Here is a 25,426-nt window from a genome sequence, read left to right as displayed (position 1 = left end):
GCTTAATCGTTAATTAGCTAATAAATCCTTGCAATAGAGTAGCATTTATCAGTCAGTATTTGACAGAAAAATAGATGTATTCTTATGCTGAACTGTCATTTTTGTCCCCACCCAACTGTTCTTATGTAGCAGATAGGCAGCTATTTTAAAGACTCACATACACAACACAATTATTAGTTTCAAGCGTAATTTTGGAATCATCTTGGAAAAAATGTGTGTTCAACATGAAATTAAGGAGTTGAAAATGTGTGTTGATTTTGCTTCTCTGCTACCATTGATCTTGATTTGTTGTTATTTTAAAATATTCCTTACATTGTAAAAGTGAGGGAGCTTCAGATCATGCAAAAAAAATATCTGGAAAACAGATTTTATATCAGAATTGGAAATGAAATGAAAAGTAATGAGAAAATAAATTAGGTTAAAAGGCCGGAAAACCTATTAGAAACTGTATGTTTATGTATTATCTAGCAAATCAAATGTCAGGGGAAGACGTTTGTGAAATAATTATCAATCATTTAAAACAAAAAAGGAAGCAAACAACAGAAGCCTACATTTTTATATTTCAGGGGCTAAATCCTGGTTGCTAAATCCATCAGTACAGCAACTACATGGGATTATTCTCATTTAAAAAGACGTTGAGTGGTCACAGGTTCCACTGTGGTCTCTTTGCTGAAGGATTTAACCCCCCCAAAGCTGGTTTTCTGTCCAGCGGTAGCACATTGCTGTTGAAGCGATGGTTTTCGTTTCACATTTGGAGGAGAGAAGGTCACTGAAACAGCACTCAGCAGAGTTGTCGGAGCCATAGCATGCAAGCTGAGCAACGTTGAGCGTAAATGTGGAGGGAGTTCTGGCGCTGGCAGTGGGCCTTGCCAACAGGAGACAGGGCTTCACAAAAAAAAAGGATATTGATTGAGAAGCAGTGAGGCAATAAATGTAGGGAAGAAAATGGTCATCATATTTTACCTTCACTTTTCTCCTACGCATGCATTCTGATTTGTATGTGCTCTTCGCAAAGGCCTCGGTGTCTTGAACCGTCTCTTCACTTGTGCCTAAGACTGTTCAATGTAGGGATGTGATAGGAAAATCCCGGAGGTTTGCAAAGGTAGGTAAATTTTGGATAATCAGCTGTACTTAGCTGTTCTTGAAATCAGGCTGTAAAACTTCTTGAAAGTAAATAAAGACATCTATACTTAGCTAAATTAAATTTTATAAAGTACTTATACCTGTCTTTGCAATAGCATCATCTTTGGCTTTGTATGAAGATGACAGGTACGTGTGTACAAACTATGAGGTGACATTGCCGTTCAGAGATATAGCAGTGCCAGCTAGGAATAGCTAAATATTACAGTAAATAGCATGGGTCTGTTTGCAGATTTAGATCACTTCACTTTGATTTTTCTGATACTGTATATTTGATAACTTGCCATACATGCCTGGTGCCATGAACTTATATAGATATGTGTATGTATGTATGTGTTGTGTGCACAGACAAAAAGACACAGAGAAATGTATGTATGTATACCTGTAGTGACATCCAATCCGTATCATCGTTACAAGCTCAATTTTCACGGACACTGTAGATGGAGCTGTCTTCTGATGAAGCGTTTTAGTGAGTTGGTTATGGCTTGTGGATTGGTGAAAGATATTCCGTCAGATTGGGGCTGGAAAGGAGACTGAGAAAATGAAGCACCTAGACAGAGCTCTTTCAGGAGGGTTACTCTTGTGAATACACGAGAACTACACAAGAACCCAGGAGATCTGTACTCAGAGCCTGTATGACACTGGACAATTTGCAATATCCCTGTGTTGCAGCTCATCTCTGTGAAACAAAGAGAATTCTTCACTGCCTACTGGGAGAATGAATTAATTAGTGCTTGTGAGATGTTTGCAAACAAAAGGTGTGATAAGCACCATTAAAAAAGAAAAAAAAGTATATTATTAAAATATATTGTATTAGTATTAAGTGTGCAGAATGTGGCAGCAGAAGTTACCTTGAAGGAGCATGGCATGAGACAGCTTGAGAACAACATAAACATGCATGTACATTAATCCTGCAAAGCTAGTATAGTTGCATAGTGTAAGTATGAATATTTCAGTTAGTATGATAGACTGTCCTACAAAGGAATTATAAAGCAGGAATAAGAGATGTTGGATTAAACCTGAAATAACTCTCGTGTTCATTTTTTATGTTGTGTAAATGCAATAAAAACTGATAATAAAAGCAAGCCTGTTTGGTCCAAGTTGACCATTTCAAATTAATATTTTTTTTTTTATTCTAATACTGTAAAACAAGCCTTCTTGGAGCAAACATGCTCTATTATTCTGGCTTGGCACAAAAGCACCCTAAAAGAAAAAAAAATTGCCCAAATGTACTTTCATCTTCACTAATCTAGGGGCAAATGCAGTCTGGTGTGAGCAGACTGTGCTGAGCCCTGTCTCAGTATGATTGCATCAGATGTCACGTGCTGGTATTTAGGAATAACATAGGAATAACAAACGTGGCTCTAAAACAGCATTTCTAATGTTTGTTTCTGCTCCTTTTAGGAGCAACAATCAGCTGGAATCCTGATGCTGAATAAAATCTAGGTTTCCATTATTCCCCTCCTCAGCCCTGCTATTAAAGCTATAAATAAATGACTTTCTACCATGTTTTAGGGTTGTAATGTAACCTCATAAGGCAGTACGGTATTTTACTATTGTGTTTAACATGGTGGCATTAATACTAACAGCAATGCACTGTGGTTTGTTATCCAGAGATATTTTTTGTGTGCACAGTCTCCAGCTGAAGTTTTTGGAGAATATTTTAAACTTTAGGAATGTTCATGCTTTTGATATTCAGTCTCTACTTTGTCCCTGATTTAAACTTCCTTGTTCCTTTTCTAATCCTCAGGACTGTGGGATTTTTCTATCAGCTCTGGATCTGTACCAGAAAACATTCTAGAAAGAAAGGTTCTCTCCTTCTCACTTGGGTCTATTTGTCTCTCACCAGGCTGCCAGGTTCAGCAGGGACTGTACCGAGCTGGCCTTCTCATGGCAGAACAAAGCCAGGACATCTCTGCTAGGCCTGCCACATTCTTCAGAACAGAAAAGTTGTTGCTCTTTAATTCTTACTCTACTGTGTTGTTTTCAAGTTTTATTAGCAACACAGGCAGGACTTTGCTCTCTGTCTCCAGGGAAATACTTACATTGTAAGCAATAAAGCTGGCAAAAAAGGGAAGGGAAGGAAAGGAAAGGGAAAGGAAAAAGAAAGGAAAGATTAGCATTCCTATTAACAGCAGAGTGAAAAATATGATCACGTTTGCATTGGGCTCTTATTAAACTGATGGAAATTGCAACCCAGAGGTCATACATTTAGTCACTGGCAGGAGAATGTTGTCACTCCCTGCTGGCTGATTCATGAAATCATTTGCTCAGAAGAAAATTGCTGCTTCACGTCAGCTGGAGAGGGCTTTTGTCAGGCTCTGATGTTGCTGTTTGGCTGTAATCATGCTTGGAGCAGAGTTGCACAGAGTGCTCACATAGTGCCAGCGTGGCTGTGTCCATGTGCCTGTAAACCAAGGAAGGGTCCCACCCAAATGGGGACCCAAGCCTTAAAGAATGTTTGGATTTTAGTGTCAGAGGCTCCTGAGATTTTGTTTCTCATAACAAAATTTATCTGTAAGCAAAGACTGTGATTTTTCATCTGTCATGTTGTAATCTCTAATTTTCTCTTGTGGCACAGAAGTGTTTGAATCATCTACAGAGTTTAGAGATAAACTTTCAAACCATCTTTGATAACAGGACTTTTTTTTTTTTTTTTTTTTTTTTTTTTGTGAAGGAGATTTTACTGTTTTCTGTTTTCTGTTTCATTTATGTTTTGGTGCCATACAGTTACTCCAAGACTATCCAAAGTCTTAGTGAATTCTTCACAGTGCAACAGAGTAAGTCTTCAGTCTGTGTTTTCAGACAAAAACAAACAGCTCTTATAGACTTGTTTTTCTGTTTGCTATAGGCAGTAACATTTAGCCTATCCATTTACTTCTTCAGTTTTAGTGTTTTCTGTCTGCAGTCTATGTACCTATGAAAGCCCACAATGTCATCACAGCCGTATTGCCATCCAGAAATTATATCAATTGCATTCATTTTTGTGTGAAGTTAGAACATTTTCAAGGGTGATTCTGAAGTATTAATTACCCATCTTTACCTGTTTTTCCCTTCATTTCCTTAATGGTTTTTTCTTTGCCTATTTCTATACCTTCCCTCCTCCCCTTCCCTTTATTCTTTATTCTTCTTTGTTGTGCTCGGTTCACTCCTGTTCTTATTATTCCTAAATTTTTAACTGAAAGAGTAGAGGATTGATTTTTACTTTACCTATCTCAGTACAAAGATCACATTCTTTTCCTAATTTTTGGACCGATGGCACAGCAAGCTGTAGCATGACCTTCACAGAACCCTGAGACATGAACTGCACAGAGTTAAAGGAGATTAGGCCATCACTCAGCCTCTGATATGTAAGCTTGCTTCCTTGTCTACCCTTAGCTGAGAGTTCCACACTTGACAATTTCAGAAGGGTTTAGAGTTATCTATTTAATATTCTAGAATGTTGTCTCAGGTGGCAATAAAGCTTTTTTAAGTTGTAAGGGTTAGAATTTGCCTTATGCTGTAGCACATTAGATTTAGCATTGGTATCATCAACACATTTTGCAAAGAGCTAAGAAGTATGAGTAAGATATTCTGTTGCCTTGGGAAAATAATATATTTTCACTTTTTTGTCTTTCCTTTTGCATAAAGTATCTTTATAAATAGGTGACTTACTGGAAAATTCCCCAGTGAAACCACTGTGCAGCTTTCTGTCCTGGAAATCACAGGTACAATTGTGCCTTGAAGGCAGACACTTGCTTTAGGCAGGACAAAGCCCCCATGTCCTGGCAGGAGCTCCAGGTGATGGTATGTCTCAGGAATACCTCACGTTGCCACTTTGCCATTTGAGGAAATGGAGTTGCTGAGCAATTTTTTCCAAGGCCCTTCCTTCTTCTCCCAGCACATGCACAACAGCACCGCATTCCCACTCACAGGTACCTGACAAGGGCAGTGATGAGGTTCAGGTCAGTAGCAGAAAAGCCTGGCTTGTGGGCTTGGGGCTTGCAAGTTGGCTTGAGGAGCAGCATGTCCCTTGGCTCTGCTGACTGTGCTCAAAGCTGCTGCTTGCCCCTTCTGCCTTGGGAGAAACAGGGAAGGGGCATCAGTGTCCTTACTTATATGTTGTTTCCAATATATTCTCTCCCTTCCCTAGGGCCTATTTACAGGAGAAGATGGTAGAGCACACAGGGAGGTTTTGCGGCATGCAGTAATTATACTGTCCAAGGTGCTTAGTGTGATTTGGATATTCTCCACCACAGTAAAATGAACTCCTGCCTCTAAGAATCAGTCAGTCACCCATCTTATAAATGCTTTTGGCTGTACAGCCTATACCTTGCTACGCTTCTGACACAGTCAGGGTCAAATCCACTTTTTAAAGGTGATCCTGCATTTATGCGAGGAAGCTGGCAATGCTGTGTGTTAACTTCTAGCAAACTAGCTCATTTTAAGGCATACACATAATGTTTTTCAGTGAATGCAGAAGAATAAAATAAAGGAAGGGCAATAACAATAAAATGAATTTTCCCTTCAGCTTTTCCTTCTTTCTCACAGTAGTGGCAAAATTATATTGCTTGGCTATGTTTTAGATTAGAAGTGGTTGGAGTTTTTGCTTCTGCACCCAGTAGTCATTGTTGGAATGTGTTGTGTTAATTAGAACTGATTTAAATAAAAAGATTTTCATTAGGCAGTCTGAAAAAAAAGTATAAAATAAAATCTTAATATTCCTGAGTATTTTTAAACTGTTGAACAGATTAAAAATTGGGATTAAGCTTTCATTTACATAGGAATACATCATGCGTCGACACTAACAGAGCTTTTAGGAATACGCTGTTCCAGTTCTGATACTGGCAAGGTGTTACTACTTTGACCATGCACAGGGTGTGTTTACCCAAACCAAGCCTTTTTTCCTATCATAAAAATTTTCTATTGCTACTTTTTAGCAGGCTGTGAGTAGAGCTACAAATAATGAAAACATTCATGGTATGTATGTGTCCGCTTCTTTATTGCAAGGACCATTCACAAAGACACAGCAGATGTTTCTTTCCCCACAGTTTGTAAACAAAATGTAGTATTAAAGCATGCACGTCTGAATTAAATAAGCTAATGGTCATAACTGAGGCATTTTTCCTTGTGCAGTTTAACACTGGGTTGCATATGCTGTTCTGGACATTAATGGTATACATATGTTAGAGTGTGAGCAGAGAATGCCAAGACTCAACCTTAATTAGTCAAAAATAAATGTCTGTGTACAGCAATTATCATTATGCTGGTGGAAAGAAATCATTGTATTGACATAAGACATTTGGCCAGGTTTCCTTCTTTATATTGAAAACATATGCTTGAAATGAATTTTCTTTTCTTCATGGTGTTAGTTAGGGTTAGTTAGCAGTGTCACACAGACAAGGGATAATGTGCTGGTAATTTTCTGGTTTATAGAAATAAATGCTAAATAAAAAGTAATACATAATTTAATTTAAAACTGTGAATACATTCAATGTGAAATAATAAATAAACAGTTAAACAGGTACAAGAAGTAACCTTGTATTGCAGAGCCAGAATTAATTCTTTGTACTGCATAAATCCCAACCATTTTGTCTCTGGACTGTCAGCACAAGTAAGTTTTTCTTAGTGGGATAATAGCGAAGTCTTTGTGATCAATAACGTTAGTTTATGAGAATAGTAAAAATAGATTTTATAGCAGAAGCGCAGAGCTATTGTTTTGAGAAGCAGCATCGGATAAAAGCTTTGCATTTGCTCTTTTCTCCTGAGAGTACTAAAGAGAACACTAAAAAGTAAAATGGGTGACCACAGAAGCAAGTAGGGTCACCCATTACCAGAGATTCATTTTATTTCCATTAGAGGGGAACCAGAAAGCATCTCACACTATTTGTACCTGATTTTCCATTATAAATTACGGTACATGAGATCATTTAAAAATTGCTGAGCCTTTCAAATGAAGCTGACTTCGTTGCTGTTCCTTAATAATTGAACAGTAAGAAACACAAGGTCTCCATTTTCATCCAAGCAAAATAACTTCTGAGATTATGGGAGAGGGCAAAAAGGTATTTGAAATATAATCTTCCTAAAAGCTCATAGGGCAATCTCAGATGGGATTTAAAGAATGATTTGGGGTTCACGTTTAGAGGGTGTTTTTTCAGTCAACTTCTGCCTTCACATAATGGTTCTGGGATCACAGGTAGAGCTAGTGCGTGCGTGCTGGTACAGGATCATTCAAGTGATACTCGGTATGAAGTCAATGTGCTAAAGTCACAGTGCTCCATGCTTAAAAAGATGAGCCAACTCAAACCTTTCCTGTGCTTCACTACTGCAGTATATGAACTTATAGCTTTAATGCTTATTTGGGGTAAGAGCCAACACTGAAAAGCAGCAGAACTTCTCTGTGTAGTTTTGTTTTTTTGCTGAAAACTGGTTTCCACTGACAAGCTAGCAGTTGGCTTGATTTTCTTGTTACTACCTGTTATTAATGTGAGGGGATTGCAGCTCTAAGTTTAAAGACACAATAAAACACTAGTACCTTAATTTTCTAGTGGTGGTATTGAAAGAGAAACCCTGGAGGGTAGAAGGGAAGAGAAAATAAGTTTAGTAAAGAGGAACTTCAACATAACTGCTGTAGTATATACTTCCAGTTCAGGTCATAGGCTAGCAACCTGTGCTCAATACCTTCAATGCCCATTGAAAGTGTTGGAAGTACATTTACATCAGCTTCACTGGGTCTTGGGATAGTTGGATATTGTTCACCGCATCTCTCTCAGTTCTTCATCACACATGGCAGAACTGTCTGTGTAGCCAGTTATGGTTTAGGAATTCACAACGAAAACAGTAAAATGTTTTGAAATGCTTTCAGGAATATTTTTGAAGTGTGGCATTTTTTCATTTCACTTGGAGAAATCAACTCCTGCCCAAATGTATGTAGTCTAATGAGCCTCTGTGGCAATAATGGTGCAAGAAGGCAGCGGCATGAAAGTGGTACAAGCAAACTAAAGACATTGGGGAAAAAAAAGTCATAAAAGTCAGAATCCCAGATAGTAATCAGTATTTGCAAAATATATACAAAAACTTTTTTAAAAAACATACTGTTTTTTTGAAAACTGTCACACCTGCTAGCTATTGTCAATGGAGAAAATCCTGATGTGGGACTGTTGCACTCAGTAATAATTATATCTGTATTCTACTAATCACTTGTGTAGTTTACAAAAGGGCCATGTAGGCCTGTCTTTCTGCAGCATGTTCCTTAGTTAGCCTGGCATCAGAGAAGTACAGAGGAGCTGTGGCATGTAAATTCCACACAAAAATTCATCCGACACAGGAGGAGGGTGAGTTGGTTTCTTAAGCAGCCACTTTTTAACAATGCCATTGAACAGTATGGGACTTTTCGAATTTAACCAAGAACCCTTTTATACCTAATCGTTTCAATATTTGTTTATGATCTACTTGAAAGATAATGTGTGAAGTGCTTTGAACAGCTTGTAGCCAATACTCCTTTCCAAACTACAATACTGTTTCAATTTTTGGTGCATGGCTCTTCCAGTCAGTCAGGAATCCAAGGGAGTCTATCATAGTGTTTTTGCAGGAGGTATTAATCTATATTCTAGGGTTTGCAATAAGAATTGGCACATTAAAACAAAGCATCCAGAATTTCAGTTGGTTGTGGATCTGTTCTAAAGTTATGGAAAATAGGGGTCTAAACACAGGTGCATTAAATATTTTCTGCAATCTGATGCACGTGCTTGTTTGGTTTCGTTGCTTTGATAAAATGGCATCCTCTCTTGTTGTAAAGGCTCTTTGAGAAATTTTAAAACTGCAAAACAAATCACTCCTCAAAGATCCTGTTTCCCTTTCATCTAGTAGTGCAAAGTTGCAAAGAGCTGTCGTAGCACTGGGTGCAAAGGATGAACTACAACTAGTATTTTTCAGCTTCATACCAGGGGACACACAATTGGGCAGAAATTTTCTGTGGCATCAAGTTTGACGAATGCACTTTCTCTGGCAGAAATCATAGTCCTGAATCTGCTCTTGCTCACGGTTACTTCAAATTTACTTTTGGCTTCAGTAGAACAGCCTTGGATTCATACTCATATTAGCAGGAGCCGAGCTTCTAGCCCCTAAAAATGGCAACTTAACCCAGTAGCTGTGAGGACAACAGGTATAAATGCACTGGATGTACTGTTAATTTGAGAATTACATCAAACACAGTAACAAAGTGACTAAAAAAAGAGCTGCCACACTCAGAAATCTCTTCGGTCAAATGGTACTTAGGCTGATGCCAAAATCTATACAAGTACTTTCAATACAAGTACTTAACAGTAAAGATTTTTTACGTTCAGCTCATTGCATCTGCACTCCAACTTCCACTGAAGTTGCCGGGAGGCTCTCCCTAAATACTTGGAGCTCTGATTCAGGCCTTCTGTTTAAAATAAAGGCAAAATGCAACATTAAAGAAGACTGTACTAATTAAATAGTTACTAGATAATAAAGTTAATTAATGAGCTTCTTAATTCTATACTGGATTTGTTCCTAATCTGTTCATGCCCTTCTACAGAGGCCAGCACTAGAGTTGGTTGAGAAATGCAGTTTGTTAAAATAAAAATATGCTGTTAGGTTACTACATTTCATTGTTGCTTTAATATTTCATTTCAGCTTAGCTATTTGGATTGATTTTGTATTTTTATTTAAGTTTCAATACTATACTGAAGCATCTGTTTCTATATGTTGTCTCCATAAAATAATGTATCTAGTTAATGGTCTCTGTTAAAACGGATTCCCCTTATCAGCAACATTAGAAAGGAACATTTTAATAGGCCTGAACCAGATGCTCTCAATCTGCTGTTCTGTTGAAAATTTAACAATGAAAATAGATTTTTAAACAGAAACAAACTGTAAAATAAATGGTGCAATTTCTCACAGAGAGCAGACTGTCATTTTTGATCAGCTCTAACAAGTCTTTGTGGGGGCTTCTGCAATTATATGATTAAGTATAGTTTTTCTGTGTGGTACATGGAGTGTTTCGATTGATTGCAACAAGACCTGGACTACGCTTCACAGTCGGCATGCTATTTCTCCAACGTATGCAAACAGTTAGCTGTTCTACCTGTTCTATGTAATTTCACAGAGTGGAAATGCTAACTCTGTGCTTGACATGCTACTTCTCCCCTGGGATTTATTTTCCTTTTCTAATATATTCTTGCTTTTTAGAAATAATTATTGTACAAAAAGATGAAAGGATTGCTTCCCATTTCTTAAGACAAAGAGGTGAACTAGAGATAATTACTTCAGCTATAATAGAGTTTATCAAAAGTAAATCACTTTTTTTTTTTTTTTAATTATTTTTATTTCTAGCCAAGCAGATGTTTGCTTTTTAATTGTTGCTTTGGGGTACTTTTCTGTTATGTAAAGATGTTTCCCCAATTTCCATGTTTATATCGTGAAAGTGGTACGTGCTGGAAACCCAACACAATGTTAACTCCTTGTTTTGCTTTCATAATCAGCTGTGTAAGTGCAATTAATATCATCTAGTTAAATTCAACTGTAAGCCTACTAGAAGATAAATATTCTGTATATTGCTTCTGTGTATTTCTATAAATCAAAAGGCATCAGCTCTCATTCTGCACTATTTATGGATTCTTGTGTATGTAAAAGCACTGGCTCATACAAAAACACTGAGTAGCAAGGAATGATTTGGACAAGTAATAGTGCACTTTCATTATACATTTATGTATATACATGTATGTTAGGATCTGTCCTGTGACCTCATATCCAGCTTTATGAACTTCTGGGACAAAATCTGTTACTCCATAAAATGATCAACTCTGTTCTTCAACAAATCAAGCACTCTGTGTGGGATAGGATAATACATTTATTTGCTTCACTACTTAAAGGTTTTCTTACTCACCCAATGATTTGTCCTTACGTGTCCTTTTGTCCTTTCTTGTCACGTACCACCTTTGATAATTTTTCATCCTAATTTTCCAAGAGCAGAATAGCTATGGTTGTGTTCTACAATTTTCCTTGGATTTAGAGTTTTGTTTGTTTATTACTTGAGAATGAATAAGTACTGTGTGACAGAACTTTCATAGCAACCAGTAGAATCACTAGAGAAAATAGTTGCTCTATTGCTTGGGTCCTGAAACACAATTTTAAAACTTAAAACTGCAAAATTCATTTTGTAAATAAACTTTGTGGGCTTTGAAGAGACTGTAGTCCTGCTGGGAACGTCCATATCAGCACCTCAGTTTGCTCTGTCCAGCCTTCCTTCTAAAGGTTTTATGTCTCTCACATCTCCCTCTCATATAGTGTATGAGTAAACAGGTCTACTTACAAAGTGGCTTTGATGTTACTGTAGGATGAAGTTTTTCTTAACGACTAAAGATGTTTGATCTGTGGCAGACAAAGGGGTTGATTCTTACATGGATGTTTCAGTCTGATACTCAATGTGATTTGTACATGAAAGTGTTATCAAAATACTCAAAATTTGAAAGGGAGTGAAGGAAAATAGTTATCAAAACTTGATCAATTTGAATGCTTACTGTAATTGTGAACTCAATTATTGCTCTGCTCCTTTTTTATTGTGGAGAAGGATTTGCCGAGGCTGAAAAATAAATTAATCCTATTTTCTCTTTATAACATACTTTGAAAAAAATCATTGACTGTGCACTGACCATTCATTGATAATAGCAATGACTTTCTCATCATTTTTCATCACATTAGCAAAATGAAGGAGTTTAAAGATCCACATGAATGTTCATAACACACAAACCTCTGTACTTGTTGCAAACCTCTGTACTAGAAATGTTATCTGCTTCCTGACATTCTGAAAAATATTCTGTCCTCAAAAATATTCATAGTGAAACAAGTTAAAATACATAAATATGTTCCTGTTATTACTTCTCTATATATTCTAATTCTTGCCATTGCTGGAGAGATGATGCCGTATGACTATGAATTGGAAATTGTGGCGGACAATCTTTTCTAAGTAACTCTGATGATAGAAAAAGTTACCGAGCACCTGAAATAATGAAAAGGATTCACTGAATGCAAATGACAGCTTTCATCTTCCCCATTCCTTTATGAAGCACATGTTCATGAATATACACATTTTTGCATATGTAGAAGCTCGAGTGTATCAGCCTTCCGATGAATGAAATAAGGAAATTACGTATTCAGAAGTAGTTGGAAGTTTGCTTTTTTTTGTTGAATTCTCCAATTTAATTGAAGTTGCTTTCCTGACATGGAAGATTCCCTGAGAGGCTGCCAAATTTGAGAAGGGAGCACTGTTGTCCCCATTTCTTTCCATATAAAGCTTTAGTCCTATTTAAAATACCAGCGTTGCCTTTGGTGATTTAACAGCCTTTTGGCAGTTTGGTGCTGTGTGTCTGCACAGTCTGTCCATCTAAAGTAGCAGAGCACGAGAAACTGAGCTCCTAAGGGAGCTCCAACAATATTGACAGCCTCAATTGACAAAAAAACAGTCTCTCACTTTCACCTTCACTGAACTCTCAGAGTAAATTCAGGGCCTGATTGAAGAGAGATAGGACCTTAGCCATTGAGTTCCATGGGAACAGAATTTGAACACTAGCAACTGCTGCCCTCTCCTAAAGCAGTCCTGAATATCTTGGCAGATGCTGTTTAGAAGCACTATCAGTTTGATCCCACTTCCTTCTCAGGACTGAAAGCCAAGTTCAGGGCTATTTATGTCTTATTAACATAAGGCTGTGGATGGGAACTGCAGCAAGCATTTAAATCTTTTCCTTGAAAAATCGGCTATGGCTTAATGAACCTTGTTCAGGTTAAGCCTATTTATCCTTGATATTTGTATTTGTTACTGCCAGGTAGAAGTCAAAGAAAGAGCAGTTCCTTCTATCTTGAAGATTTTATCAGAATTGAATAGCCTGAAATTTGTCTTGAGTGAATCAATTCTCACTTTTCTGACAGGAAAATACCAACAGCAGATTTTCCAGATATACTTCAAAATATCACACATGCTCAAAACTTTGATGATGTCAGGAGCCGAAAAGAGATGTGCTTATCAGTTGAAAATATGAATGTTTAAAGATACACAAATTATGTTTTCTAGTATGTCAGCAGTGCAAAAGGTGAGGGAAGAGGCATTTATTTCCAGTTAGTGTATTCATACAGAGGAAAAAGTGGAAGGTTAAAACTCAGTACATAAATTCGGGAGTGTCTGTCTGGAATGAATGAGAGCAAAAGCAGAAACAGTTTAAAAGATGTCCCTTCTTTCCTTCCTTCCCTTCTGAAGTATTTGGGGGCATATAATAAAATATCCCACATCTACAGCAATACTTTGATGTTAGTCACAGTGTGTTGATATAGTTTGTATACTTTTGAAGTACTTTCTTTTTGAATTGACAACATTACTACCTGATTATGTTTTTTTTACTTCTTTGGCAGAAGTAAATTGTCTATTTTTAAAGCACTTTTGACATTTCATGAAACCAAAAAGAATTTTACTTAGAAATATTTTTCCTGATATATAGAATATGATTTTTTTTCCAGTTATTGGTATGTATTTGTTTAGTAAGAATGACTGTAGTAATGTCAAATATTCATGTGCATCTGATCTTGAAAAGGTTAGAAGAGCTTTTCTTACAAGGGATTTCAAGAGGGCTGAAGTAAACCAGATATTTGAGTTCTTTTATGTACTTAGAGCAACATATTTGACCTCTTGAGATTCTTTTATACTCAGCCTTATCTTCTGAAATAATAAATGTTGATTTCTGTGTATTTTGAGATTAGTTGCCATAGTTGTTCCCAGGTATAAACCTTTAAGATGTAAATCACTTCAGGGATAATCAGACCATTTTTTTGTCTTGCTGCATGTGATGTGCTATGTGCCAGTGTGTGTGTTGTTTTTTGGTTTTTTTTTTGGGGGGGGGGGGATTGTTTTTTTTTTTTTTCAAAAATAAAATCTGTCTTCCTGCCAGAACATTTTTTTATGTCTTTATGCATATGTTGATTGGCATGTGTCGATCTTTTCCTCAGAATTCCTCTTGGTTTGCTGTAAATAAAGCCTCCTATTGCAGAAATCTGTCTGTGCAGGGCATGGTTCCTTCATCCTTTTCCATCCTCTTCCCTAACCCAAAAAAGTCAGTACAATGTATTTCTCCACATTTTTTTCTAGTTGTGGGGTAAAGTTGTTTGAAACATCTGTTCAATGATGTCTGCCAATCTCTGTCAACTTTAGAAAGGCCCAAGTTAGCAATAAAAGTTTGTCATATGGTAACGCTGAATATTGGGAAGTCCAGAAATGGCAAAAGCTTCCCATTTGTGGTTGGCTAATATATAGCAAGGATATGTAGCAAACCATATGATTCCCTTGCTTGCTGTACCACATCATAGTATATAGGCTAATACCACATGTGTACATTAGCAGATGATCATGGCACGTGTAAATTTGCAGCATTCAGATTGCTTTCGCATGCTTCTCCTAATGATATCATATGTTGATTGATAGTTGTTCAGTGCTTAAAACTAAAAGCTTTTGAAGCATCAGATGTGACACTTAATAGGTCTTTCTCTAATGCTGTCTTAGCACCTGCTCCTCCCTCACAATCACATCAAAGTGAATTGTAAGTAACCGCTCTGAAATTATGCTGCATTGCACTGTGGAGTAAAACTGGTAGAAGCACAGGGCAATCAGCCCCATAACATTTCTCCATCTGTAGAAAGAATCTCCACAGCCACCTGGATGCTTTTAAACCTTCATTATTTAAAATTTCATATGGTTGGCTGAACATTGCTTCTACCAAAATCTGATACAATAATCGAAGTCAGAGGTGGGGAAAGACCTCTGGGGTCACACAGTCTAGCTTTCTGCCAATAATGGATTGTTCCCTGCAGTTCAGTTTCTAGTGACCTTGGAAATTACTAGCCTGGTAAAATGGTAATGAAAAAACAAAGCTGTTAAAGCTTCCAAAGTAGCCAAAGTGATGCTGTCCCAATGAGAAACTGTGTTTCTGATGTGAGATTCTCTATGTGCCTTGCTTGTTGGTTGCTGTTTTCAAGTGATCACAGTTTTGCTCTAAACTTTGTGACACATTTTGAGCTGGCTGTAACTAAGAGGTTGAGGGAGGTGAGCTTCTTCTAATATTATACGAGCTTATTTAATCCTGTAACCAAATAATTGTTTTTATTACAAATAAATGCCGGCAACGTGACTAACCCCCTTACTGTAAAGTTTCCCTTTTATCCCTGTCTTTTTATTCTTTCAACATTTCTAGCCTCCAGAAAGGGGAAAAGAAGAGAAAAACTATGTTTCTTGCCATTTCCCATTAAACCGCTGGTTAATTGATTACTTGTCATGCCTGGAAAAACAAAAGCTCCCCAAAACTTTTTTTTTTTTTTTTCCCAAAAACATCATATTTATATTTCTTTCACCCAAACTAATATTGAAAAACTGGGTAGGTGGGGGAAGATCGCAAGACACAAAGTTCCCTTCCTGTGGCACCCATTTGATGTATGGTAATTTCTTCACTAGCAGGCCTTATTGTGAGCTGGGGTTTTGGGTGTGCAGCTCCAGGAATATCCATCGTTTCTGTGGCTCCAGCCTCCCTGACTATTGTATTCTTACACACTGAGTTCAGCTGGAGAGGAAAGGAGTTTTCTCAGCTGCCAACTTGCTTAAAAGAGGAGTTAAGAGGAAAAGAAAGCTAATTGGACTGTGCTTGGCAAAAGTCTCTTTTTTTATTCTGTTTATTCGGATTTTAAAGGATTGGGTGCCGAGAAACACAAAAATAGCGAGAACACTTACTCCTTAAACAGATCCTTGCAAAGTTTTTACAATAAGAACAGAAAGCTGCTTTAGTAAAACACTGTTTATCCTTACACTAATGCTAGTCATGAATACGTGTCTAACTTAGCTGGAACTAATGCCTGACTCTACTATTCCACTACAGCAACTTAACATTCTGCGTAGGCTGATTATTTTTTCAACAATATTTGCTAAATTCTTTTAAGGGCTGCCAGTATATATTTTTTGAAGCTTAGTTAGTAAGAACAGCTGCCAGTGGAGTCAAGGCTAAAAGAGGCAAAAAATATCTGCAGAAGGCAAGATTTTACTTCAAAAGATCAGTATTACAAAGCACTACTGTTGCTGGTATAATCACTTTCTTTGGGGGGGATGCTAATATAGACTGGGTTTCTTGTCTTCACAGCCCCCACTGAGCCTTTGCTGTGCAAATTTGCTGATGGAGGGCAAAAGAAGCGCCAGAATCAAAGCAAATACACACAGAATGGAAGGCCGTGGCCCAGAGAAGGAGAGGTAAGTGCCACGCGGCAATTATTTTCCAGGGGGTTGGGAGAAGTCAGCTGCAGAGCTGGAGGTCTGCCTTTCAGGGCTATGAAGAAATCAGGTTGAGCACAAAATGCAATAGTTTCACACAGAAAAAATGAGCAGTAGTGTATACGTGGGGGGAAGCGGGAGGTTTATAATAGTTCGTGGAATGTAAAGTTACAGGAAAAGAGAATTTCAGAGCTGGGTGTGGGACTGCGCACAGCCTTGTCCCACTGTGAGCCCTCTGTCTGCAGCCAGATTTGAACCTATTATTTTCTTACTGGTGTACCGTCAGCACCTGCAATATACCTCTTAGCATTTATTTACACCTAAGCAACCAACATTATTTTTTTCTGTGTAGTTCCTGGTAATAAATTATTATCAAGGCGGACTTCTACAAAAGGGAAAGATGTACTTGCAAATGCAAATATATGCATATCAAAGTTTCCCAAAAGCTTGTCTGAGCTGGGATCTTCATTCTGTCCAAGACAAAACAGTTTACAGTAGCTTCAGCTCCATCATGTATACAAATTAAATAAATATCAGTTGCTTTCTGCTCTGCTGTAAATAGTCTGTTACTGGAATTTCCTTTCTGTGTACTTGTACATGAAGTGATTCCCAATGTGGGTTAAATAAGAAAGAAATTTATTTGACTCTTCGAGAGTTTGTTTACTCTCCTTGAATGTTATTATAGGATAAAGACACTTGAATAAAGGAGGTGAATCTGGTCATAGTACCTTCTTATGCATAATTATAGCTGCAAAGGCAGAAGGACTTAGAAGTATTTCCATCCTAAACACCTCTTGTTTGGGTTTATGATTGAGAATTCAAACAAAATTGCTCAAACGCGAGCTGCTAGAATCAAAGCCTTCTCCTTCCCCTTTCCCCTTCCTCTTCCCCTTCACGTTCCCCTTCCCCTTCTTTCCGTCTTCCTTTCCTTCTTACTTCCATTTCCCTTTCCCCTTCCCCTTCCCCTTCCCCTCCCCAGATTTACTATGTTTACTTCAACATTACAGTGCAAATAAACAAGAAAACTATTTGGTATTTCTGATTTAGTTGTTTCAAGAGGGTTTCTGCTTTTTGATAACGACTTGCTTTTCCTAGCTGGTACTTTTCAGACCATTAGCGTATGACATATATATATTCCAGCACAATTGGTGAGCTCTTAAAAGAAACAGAAGGGCCTCTTTAAAGTATGGAAATTTCTCCCTCCAGCAAGGTAGTCGTTGCATACTGCTTCAACAAAAATGTTCCACAATATTTTTAGCTTTGTGGGCTGAAAGTGGCAACGTGGCAGCCACATTTGCTACAAGAGATTGCAGAAGTCTCCAAAGGTTCATTGCAGTCTCTTATGTTGTTGGTCCAAAAAATGGAGATGTCTTCTTAGAAGCCATTATGGTTTGTCAAGTTAAGGAGCTACTGAGAAACAAGCACTCAGGAATTACTTTAAGTGGTAGACTCAGGTCGTTGTGTGCAGGGCTCTAAAAAGAAAGCCATATATATATATATATGTATGCCTATAGGTGGGAGTAACAACCCCTGATTAAGGTCAACAGCTAAATCTCTCTTCAAATAGCAAATGTCATTGCAGCTATTATTTCCACTGTTCTATACTTTTTTAGTTCAAATTCATAAACAAAAGAATTTAAAGTCAAAGCCAACAAGCCACCATTATGTCTGTGGCCACAGGGCATCAGCTTCTTACATCATGCGTAGTTCATTTTTTGCTAACAGTGTGGCTCATATTAAGGATAGCGATATCCCTGGGACATAGAGGCAGGGTGTGGCTGATGTATTAATGAAATGGTCTTTCTTAGATTTACTAACCTCTGATTAATACCTTTCTAAACACTGGACTTTTACCACTCAAAGCATCAAAGACGATAATGCAAGCTGTTGGATTTCCTCCACAAGGTCATATAATTTTCTTATTTCCAATGTGAAATATTTCTATTGAATTAATCTTTTATAAGCATTAGTTTTTCTAGCTTTGTCCTTTAATGATCTTACTCTAAGCAACATGTATCATTCAGTTGTTCTGTGTGTAGCAGTGCTTAGTTAACTTTCTTACAATTATTCCTGTCAACTTTAATTTATCTAAAAAAGAACAGGTAGTGAGAAATAATTGATATATGACAAGTGTCATACTTCTGATTACAAGTGGAACCTGAAAATATTCCCTGCACCTCTGCTCTTTCTTGGTTTCTTCTCCAAAGGGGAAAAAAACGAAACAGCATCCAAGAGGTTATTCCCTCAGTATTTCCACGTAGACCAAATCCCATGAAGTCTACACCAAGATGTATTTGGCTATTGTTCAGTTAAGCATTTGCATTCTTAAATACTTACGTGAAGGGCATTTCTAAAGCTTCAGAGATTTGACCAGCATTAACGCTGAATGCATGTGAGGATTATTGCTCAGAAGGGCAGACTCCAGACAAATGACACTAACAGTTTTATCATTGGCCTCAGATTTTAGTATGCAGAGTAGAGAGACAGCTGTGCAGAATACTCTGTTTTAGGGGGGAAATGGCAGGAAATTCAGTGGGGAGGAACAGATTGCTGCAGTGGTACCTCTCTGGCTATGCTGTTCTCAGAGGTTTTGCTCTCTTTTATAGAGAGCTTCTGTGGAACTTAATAAGAGAGGATTACTTTTTGGTAAAGTTTTCAGGCCATACTGCAGAATACAATAGAAAATCTTATTCCTGCCATACATTTTTGTAGATTGCTTCATAACCATACAGAAATACTTTAGCTGGCTGTTAAATTCTAACAGCCTTGTCCTCTTGCAGAACACAGCCACTGAAATCCCAGCAGCAATATAATTTGGCTTGAAATTTTCACTTCATTGTGGAAACAGTCCTTTGCTTGGAGGGGGAACGATGACAAATTTCTTATCCTATGTATGGTTTGTGCAGCTCTTAGGAAGGCAATGGTGTGGTCTGAGTACCTATAGGTAGCACATCACAAAACCTACAGCTCTGGTGCTCTGTATAATCATCTAATCTTACTTCAGAATTTAAGCATGTATGGATCTATACCATTTAAAGTCAAGTGTTTAGGAATATACTGAATTTCTCCAGGGTTTTTCAGATTTGTTTCTGTTGTTTCTTTTTTTACGTGGGGTTTTTATCCAGAAACTAGTTGCAATCAGTAAAGCATACCTCACCTTGAACAGCACATTTTGTCCTTATCCTTCCACTCTTGGTTAAAGCCTCAGGAAGCATTCAGCAGATTAAGTACGACATTTGACTGAGGATTTGTGCATGCTGACCAATTTCAGACTAAGGATCCAAGAGTTTAGATTACTGACGGCTTTTTGAAAGGGTGTTAAATAATGCATCTAACGTACAGGTGCCATAAAAGTACAGTGAAGCCTACAGATGTTGGAAATATTTGCAGAGAAATTCTAACCTAATAACTGACACAATTTCTGCCCAAAGTTTAAATTCTTTGATTTCAGGTTATACTTTTCTGAGTTGCACTATTTTCATGTAGTCGCACTGTTTTAGTTTCTGTTTTGAAACTTTCCCTGACAAGATCATGTTGAGGAAATGGTGATGGGGAGTAATCATATTTAAATTCTGTCTGTAAAAGATTTGATTTAATTTACCTCTGAATTGCAATTGACATGTCTAGAGGTAGATGACATTTCTCAAAAAAAAGTTCATTAGCTGAAAATGCATCCAGGGAATCGAGGGTAGTTGCAAATTGAGATCAGATTGAATTAAGAACTGCAACTTAAATTTTACAGCTGAATCTTTCATTGCAGATTTTTTTAAACTTTGATTATTTTGATTTTTAATTTTTTTAATATGCATTTAAGTGAGAGTTTGTAATTTATCTGGTAGAAAAGCGGAAATCTCACATAATTTGAAAATAAATGAAATGCTTTGTATCAGTCCACAGTGATTTATTAGTTTTACGTCACAGTATTTTGAAACATTTGACACTTCATTTGCAATCTTTTGTAAAATGCAGACTATTTACATATTTGCATTGTCTTTCTTGCAATCACCTTTAAAGTATGAGTGTATATATCACAACAGTGACATACACCATTGAATGTGACTCCCTGGTCATTGAACTTAGTCTGCTGTCTATAATGATATTTAGTGCCATAATAATTCTCGTATTGATGGTTTTCTTTCTTCTGTGATTTGGGTTGCATTTTTGTTTCTCACTATGCAAAAGATTAACCTCCCATTTCCTCCCCTTCCCTCTCTTCCTCTTTTCCCCCAGTCTTTTTTTGTTTTCTTTCAAGATCACCCGGTGAAGCTTCTAAACAATTAAACATTCTTTTAATTGCACCTTAAAAAATAAGAAGACCTACTAGTTTTGGAAAGTTGCTTTTGTTAACCGTTTCTCTTTTTGTCTGCTGCTTGTTACAATTTTGTCTAATGCAAACAGTAATTTAGAGAGAAAAAAACATATAGTAGGTAATTTGAGAGATAAGTCGGGCATGGATTTTTTTTATGCTTCCAAGGAGATAGGTACTATTTAGTTGTTCTCGATAATCCTCAGTGTCTGGGGCTGATCTGTTTTATACCTGGACAAATTAGTTTCTCTTTCTGGTTGGAGACAATTGGCAGGTCTGCATAGGAATTTGTAAACTGCAGCACTCCTCGTTTAATTCATCAGATAAATTGAAGTGAGAACAAAGTAACTCAACACCAGGAACAGAAGCTGTGTGGACTTCCAGTCAAGTTCTCTAGTACAAACTGTTTTAGTCATTCATTTGGGTTTCTGAACGTGTGATTGTGTCTGTCAGCTCAACCTCTGACCTACCGAGGTTCATGAATCACTTGACCAGTTTGACCTCAATATAATATATTTTGCTCTCCACAACTCCTTTCTTCTCAGAAGTTGCAGTTGCTTAAGGAGCCCATGCATGTAAAAACAAATGTTTCCCTCTGGGGAACATCACTGGGAAATGCCCCATTTCTTTCTTATGTGTCTATATATTAAAGTGTCACAGTGACTATTGAGAATTCTCCTTCTCTGAAAGGGAAAGGTGTTTTTTATTCAGGATTAAGTTCAGAAATCTTTCTAATAACGTGGAGTATTTCTGACAGACCTGTTTTAAATAATCAAAGGAAGGAACCGTGCCAAGTTAACTTTGCTGCTGACTGAGTTTATTTATTTAATCAGTATTTTAAACAGATCTCATTTGGCTTGTTGGTTCCTTCCCCCTCCTCTCCCTTCCTTCTTCAAAGTGTTTTAGTTGGAGTATCTGCTGGCAGGGCACAAGAGATCCTTGTGCTATTGATGCCTGGTAGATCTTAGTGGCGGTAACAAAACAAGTACAAGAATGTCAGTGTTGAAATTTCAGTTGATTCCACTGGAGTATCCAAGAGCACACCCATCCCCCTGGGATGGCAGCTTGCAGTCTTCTGGCATGATAGGATGAGGGGATGAGTCAGAGGAGATGGAGCAGAGAGGCTTATCCTCTGGTCCGACTCCCACCTCAGTTCGCCACAGAAACCCCGTGAGTGCTACAGAACAATATTGTTTTTCCTAATCTCTCCCTAAAGAGGAAAAATCCAGGGAGTCTAATGGAAAGCCCGCCACATCAGTGGATTTCACCCCTTTTCAATTTGTTGGTCTCTCAGTGTTTCCACTGAGAGTGGCCTCCTGCACAGTAAGCAGCCCTACAGTGGCAGCAGCCTTGCTTTGCCTTTCACAGGCTCCTCAGAGCTAGTCCCCAGCCCTCCCCGCAGCTCCTGGAGCTCTAGCATGGGCCATGGGCTAGCCAGAGCAGGGTCAGGAAGATATGTGGAAGATTGGCTTCCAAGCAAGAGACATAGGACATCTCTGCAGCAGGCAGATACTATGGTGAGCTACACACACAGTAAGGCCTCTACACTGAAAGTATGTGATGACGTGTTGGTAAAGTTGTTCAGGAGAGCTGCCTCCCAGCAACACAGAAGGTATCGTGCAACCCAAAGCTTGGTCATTTATAGGCACTGGTGTTTGTTCAAAGATGGAGAGTGGGCTGATGAAGGTTGTTCTTGGGAAGCAGTCAGAGAAATCTGGAAGAGAAATAACAAACTGATCTTATTCCACATGATGATCTTCACATGAAGATGTGATTGTTTTTTTTAATAATCACTCCACACCTTAATCATTTATTTGAGAGCTATACAAATCCAATTTACATAAGCAATGCAAATGTGATGGTCTGAGAGTCTCTTTAATGAGGCAAATGTGCTCATTTATGTTCAAATCATAACAAAGAGGGGAGGAAAAGCAGAAACAATACCTTTTATTCACTTATCTGAACTTGTTTGTTCAATGGTGTCAATAATTACAAAACTGCAGTAACAAAATAACATTTTTTTCATTCCTTTGTCCTAGATTCAGACACTCAAATAAAAAGGAGAGATAAATAAATACACGTGGTTTAAATAATATTTTTAAAAATCAGTATTTTAAGCAAGTTGGTTTTATGTCTACCAATTGTGACATTCTAAATATAGCAGATGAGTAATCATTGAGAATGGTCTTTATCATTATGTGCAGAACTGATAGCAGCAGATATGCCTTTTAATTAATTGCTCTAAGGAATTGCATACTGAAATGTTGGGATGCAGAATTTTCATTCAGTAGGTGAGATATGTGTCCATTATCTGGCTGAGCGGCATAAAAATTCTGTAGTTCAGTCATTCCTTAATAGATTTTTCTGACAAATATTTTCCTGAAGCAGCATTTCATCATCAATGCCACACTCTCGGGTGGCATTTCATCAGGAAGTGTCACTATCAGAAGAAGGAATAAGACCCTGTCCTTCCACTGAAACATAAGCAAAACAGTGGATGAAAAGACCTGGAAGAAAATGCACTTCAGCACAAATGAGGACTGCTACAGAGGCATCGGCCAGTGCCTCGACATAGTTAATACCATAGTTAATACCATAGTAAGCCCAGTGACAGCAACATTCAGTGCTGTGTTTTGGAGAGAAAAAGCTGGACCTCTGTTGCGTGGAAGTCTGAGGCCAGCCCTAATATTCTGTATTTGGTATTTTTGGAATTCCTGTTTGTGTGTTATGGAGGGAAGTGCAGACAATTTTCCAGTAAGTTTTTACTGCTCATCAGTTTTTATTCCTCATGAATGAGGATGCTTCAGACCATAAATCTTTCACTGGTCTAGGCTAACTGTTGCCTCTCCTGGGCTTCCAGCCAGCGTAATTTTGTAGGGAGGAATTACACAACTTGATGAGAAAGAAGTAAATAGTCCTCTCTTAGCAGCTATTCGAAATAGCAGCTGTTTAAGGCTATTCAGCAATGGCAGATATTAGCAATATTACTGGGGAAACTGTAGGTGGTGTACCATATGCACGTACTGCCACATGCTGTGCCCTATTTGTCTAATGCAAAACTCTCATTTACTGGAAAACATGATAGCGATATTTATAGCGGTAGCTGCAAAGTATTTGGACGGATTCTGGTAACCTGTCACTATGCAGTATGGATGTGGAGTGTGGGTAAGGAGACGACAGTTTAGCCTTTAATAATTTGGACTCATCAAGCCCATAACGGTCACCATGCCCCTTATTCACCATGTCCCATATAGTAAGTAACAGACGTGAAGCTCATGTCAAGAGAGCAGATCATACACACAGAATTTCTAGGTTGGAAGAGACCTCAAGATCATCGAGTCCAACCTCTAACCTAACACTAACAGTCCCCACTAAACCATGTTCCTAAACTCTACATCTAAGCGTCATCATGTGCAGTTTGTTTGCACACACCCAGATTTGGGGCATGATGGTGTTGGAGGCCAAGGTGAGGGTCTTTGTCATGAACATGTGCTCAAATGTTCATGAAAAATGTAGCTGAAAGTAGTGTAAATGTGTTTGCTGCTCTCGTGTGTGCAGTGAGCATTGTTACGGCTCCAGTGAAAGAAATGCTTCAATTTATCCTTTCTGCAGCATTATATTTACTTATGTTAAAGAAATTAAAATAAAAGCAGTTGTTCACATTCTCCTTTCCTCCCAGCCCTCTCTCCTTTGCTGAGGCTTTGTTCTCAGGTCACACTGGTCCAAACTGCAGGGTGGGTGTAGTGAGCTCTGATCCAGGCCATCCTGAGGACCGTTAAGTCTAGAAACTCCCTGACTGAGAAAGTTCAGATCCTCCTTTCTTAGGGGCTTTGAAATTGTTGGGTTTTGTGTTTTTTCTAAGTAGATGAGATGTTAAAATGTCAACACATTGATTTATAAAGAATCCCTTAAGTTATTTTTATTTCTTTTTAAGTTGTTAGAACTAATTTTTCTCTCCCTGTAGAGCGTGTACATACTATTTAAGTTGTCTTTACTACCACAGTAATAGAAAAAGAGAGCAATAGTAAATTTTACAAATGTTCAAAACAGAAAGGAAAATAGAGAGTATTTTTTTCTGTAAAATGCATTGAAAAAGAAATTCTGATGTTAACGTTTTATTGGCTGTTTTTGGGGGATGAACTCTATACTTTTCCATTAGTAACACAATTAAAAACAAACAGACAAAAAAAATAATATTTATTTATAAATGAATAATATTTATGAGAATATTTAAGACATAAGAAAACAAAAACAACCACAAAAAACAATATATGTAGACCATACCTGATGATTTTCAGAGCTATTTTATTTTTAAGTCAAAATTAGCAATGGTTGTGCTCATCCTAAATGTGATGCTTTGGCATTTCAAGCTTGCATAAATAGCCATTATTCTTTTTCTTTTTATGAAATTAATGCATTTTTAAACACTAGTTGTGTGTCTTTGGCCTTAGTCTCCTGAATTATCTTTTGCTTGGGAGCTAGCACGTACTTTCTTAAACCAACAGCATTTTCAGTAAGTGAAGCATTTGCCCTAGCATCTGCTTAAAAATAATGAGAAATATAAATTTCTTAATGACACAAACATTTATTTATTTATTTACTGGCTATGTCAGGTATGGCGAAGCCTACACTTTCAAATCAGAAATGATTTTTGGCCTCTGAAAACTGGGGCCATCTCCTTGTAG

General features: G+C 37.6%; 1 protein-coding gene across 17 annotated transcripts in view; it reads left to right on the top strand.

The window, feature by feature from the left end:
- Window positions 1-25,426, top strand: part of RBMS3 (RNA binding motif single stranded interacting protein 3) — a 695,185-nt gene that overhangs the window by 585,669 nt on the left and 84,090 nt on the right. For all 17 annotated transcript variants that reach the window (XM_038175453.2, XM_038175454.2, XM_038175452.2 and 14 more), the window contains one exon: window positions 16,308-16,414. In XM_038175453.2, coding sequence (XP_038031381.1) covers window positions 16,308-16,414 — 107 coding nt within the window. The remainder of the gene's footprint in view (window positions 1-16,307; window positions 16,415-25,426) is intronic.

Source organism: Anas platyrhynchos, chromosome 2, assembly GCF_047663525.1.
Source record: "Anas platyrhynchos isolate ZD024472 breed Pekin duck chromosome 2, IASCAAS_PekinDuck_T2T, whole genome shotgun sequence".
In the NCBI taxonomy this organism is placed as follows: Eukaryota; Metazoa; Chordata; class Aves; order Anseriformes; family Anatidae; genus Anas; species Anas platyrhynchos.
The sequence above is the reverse complement of the archived record's forward strand: the minus strand, read 5'-3'. Positions and strand labels throughout refer to the sequence as shown.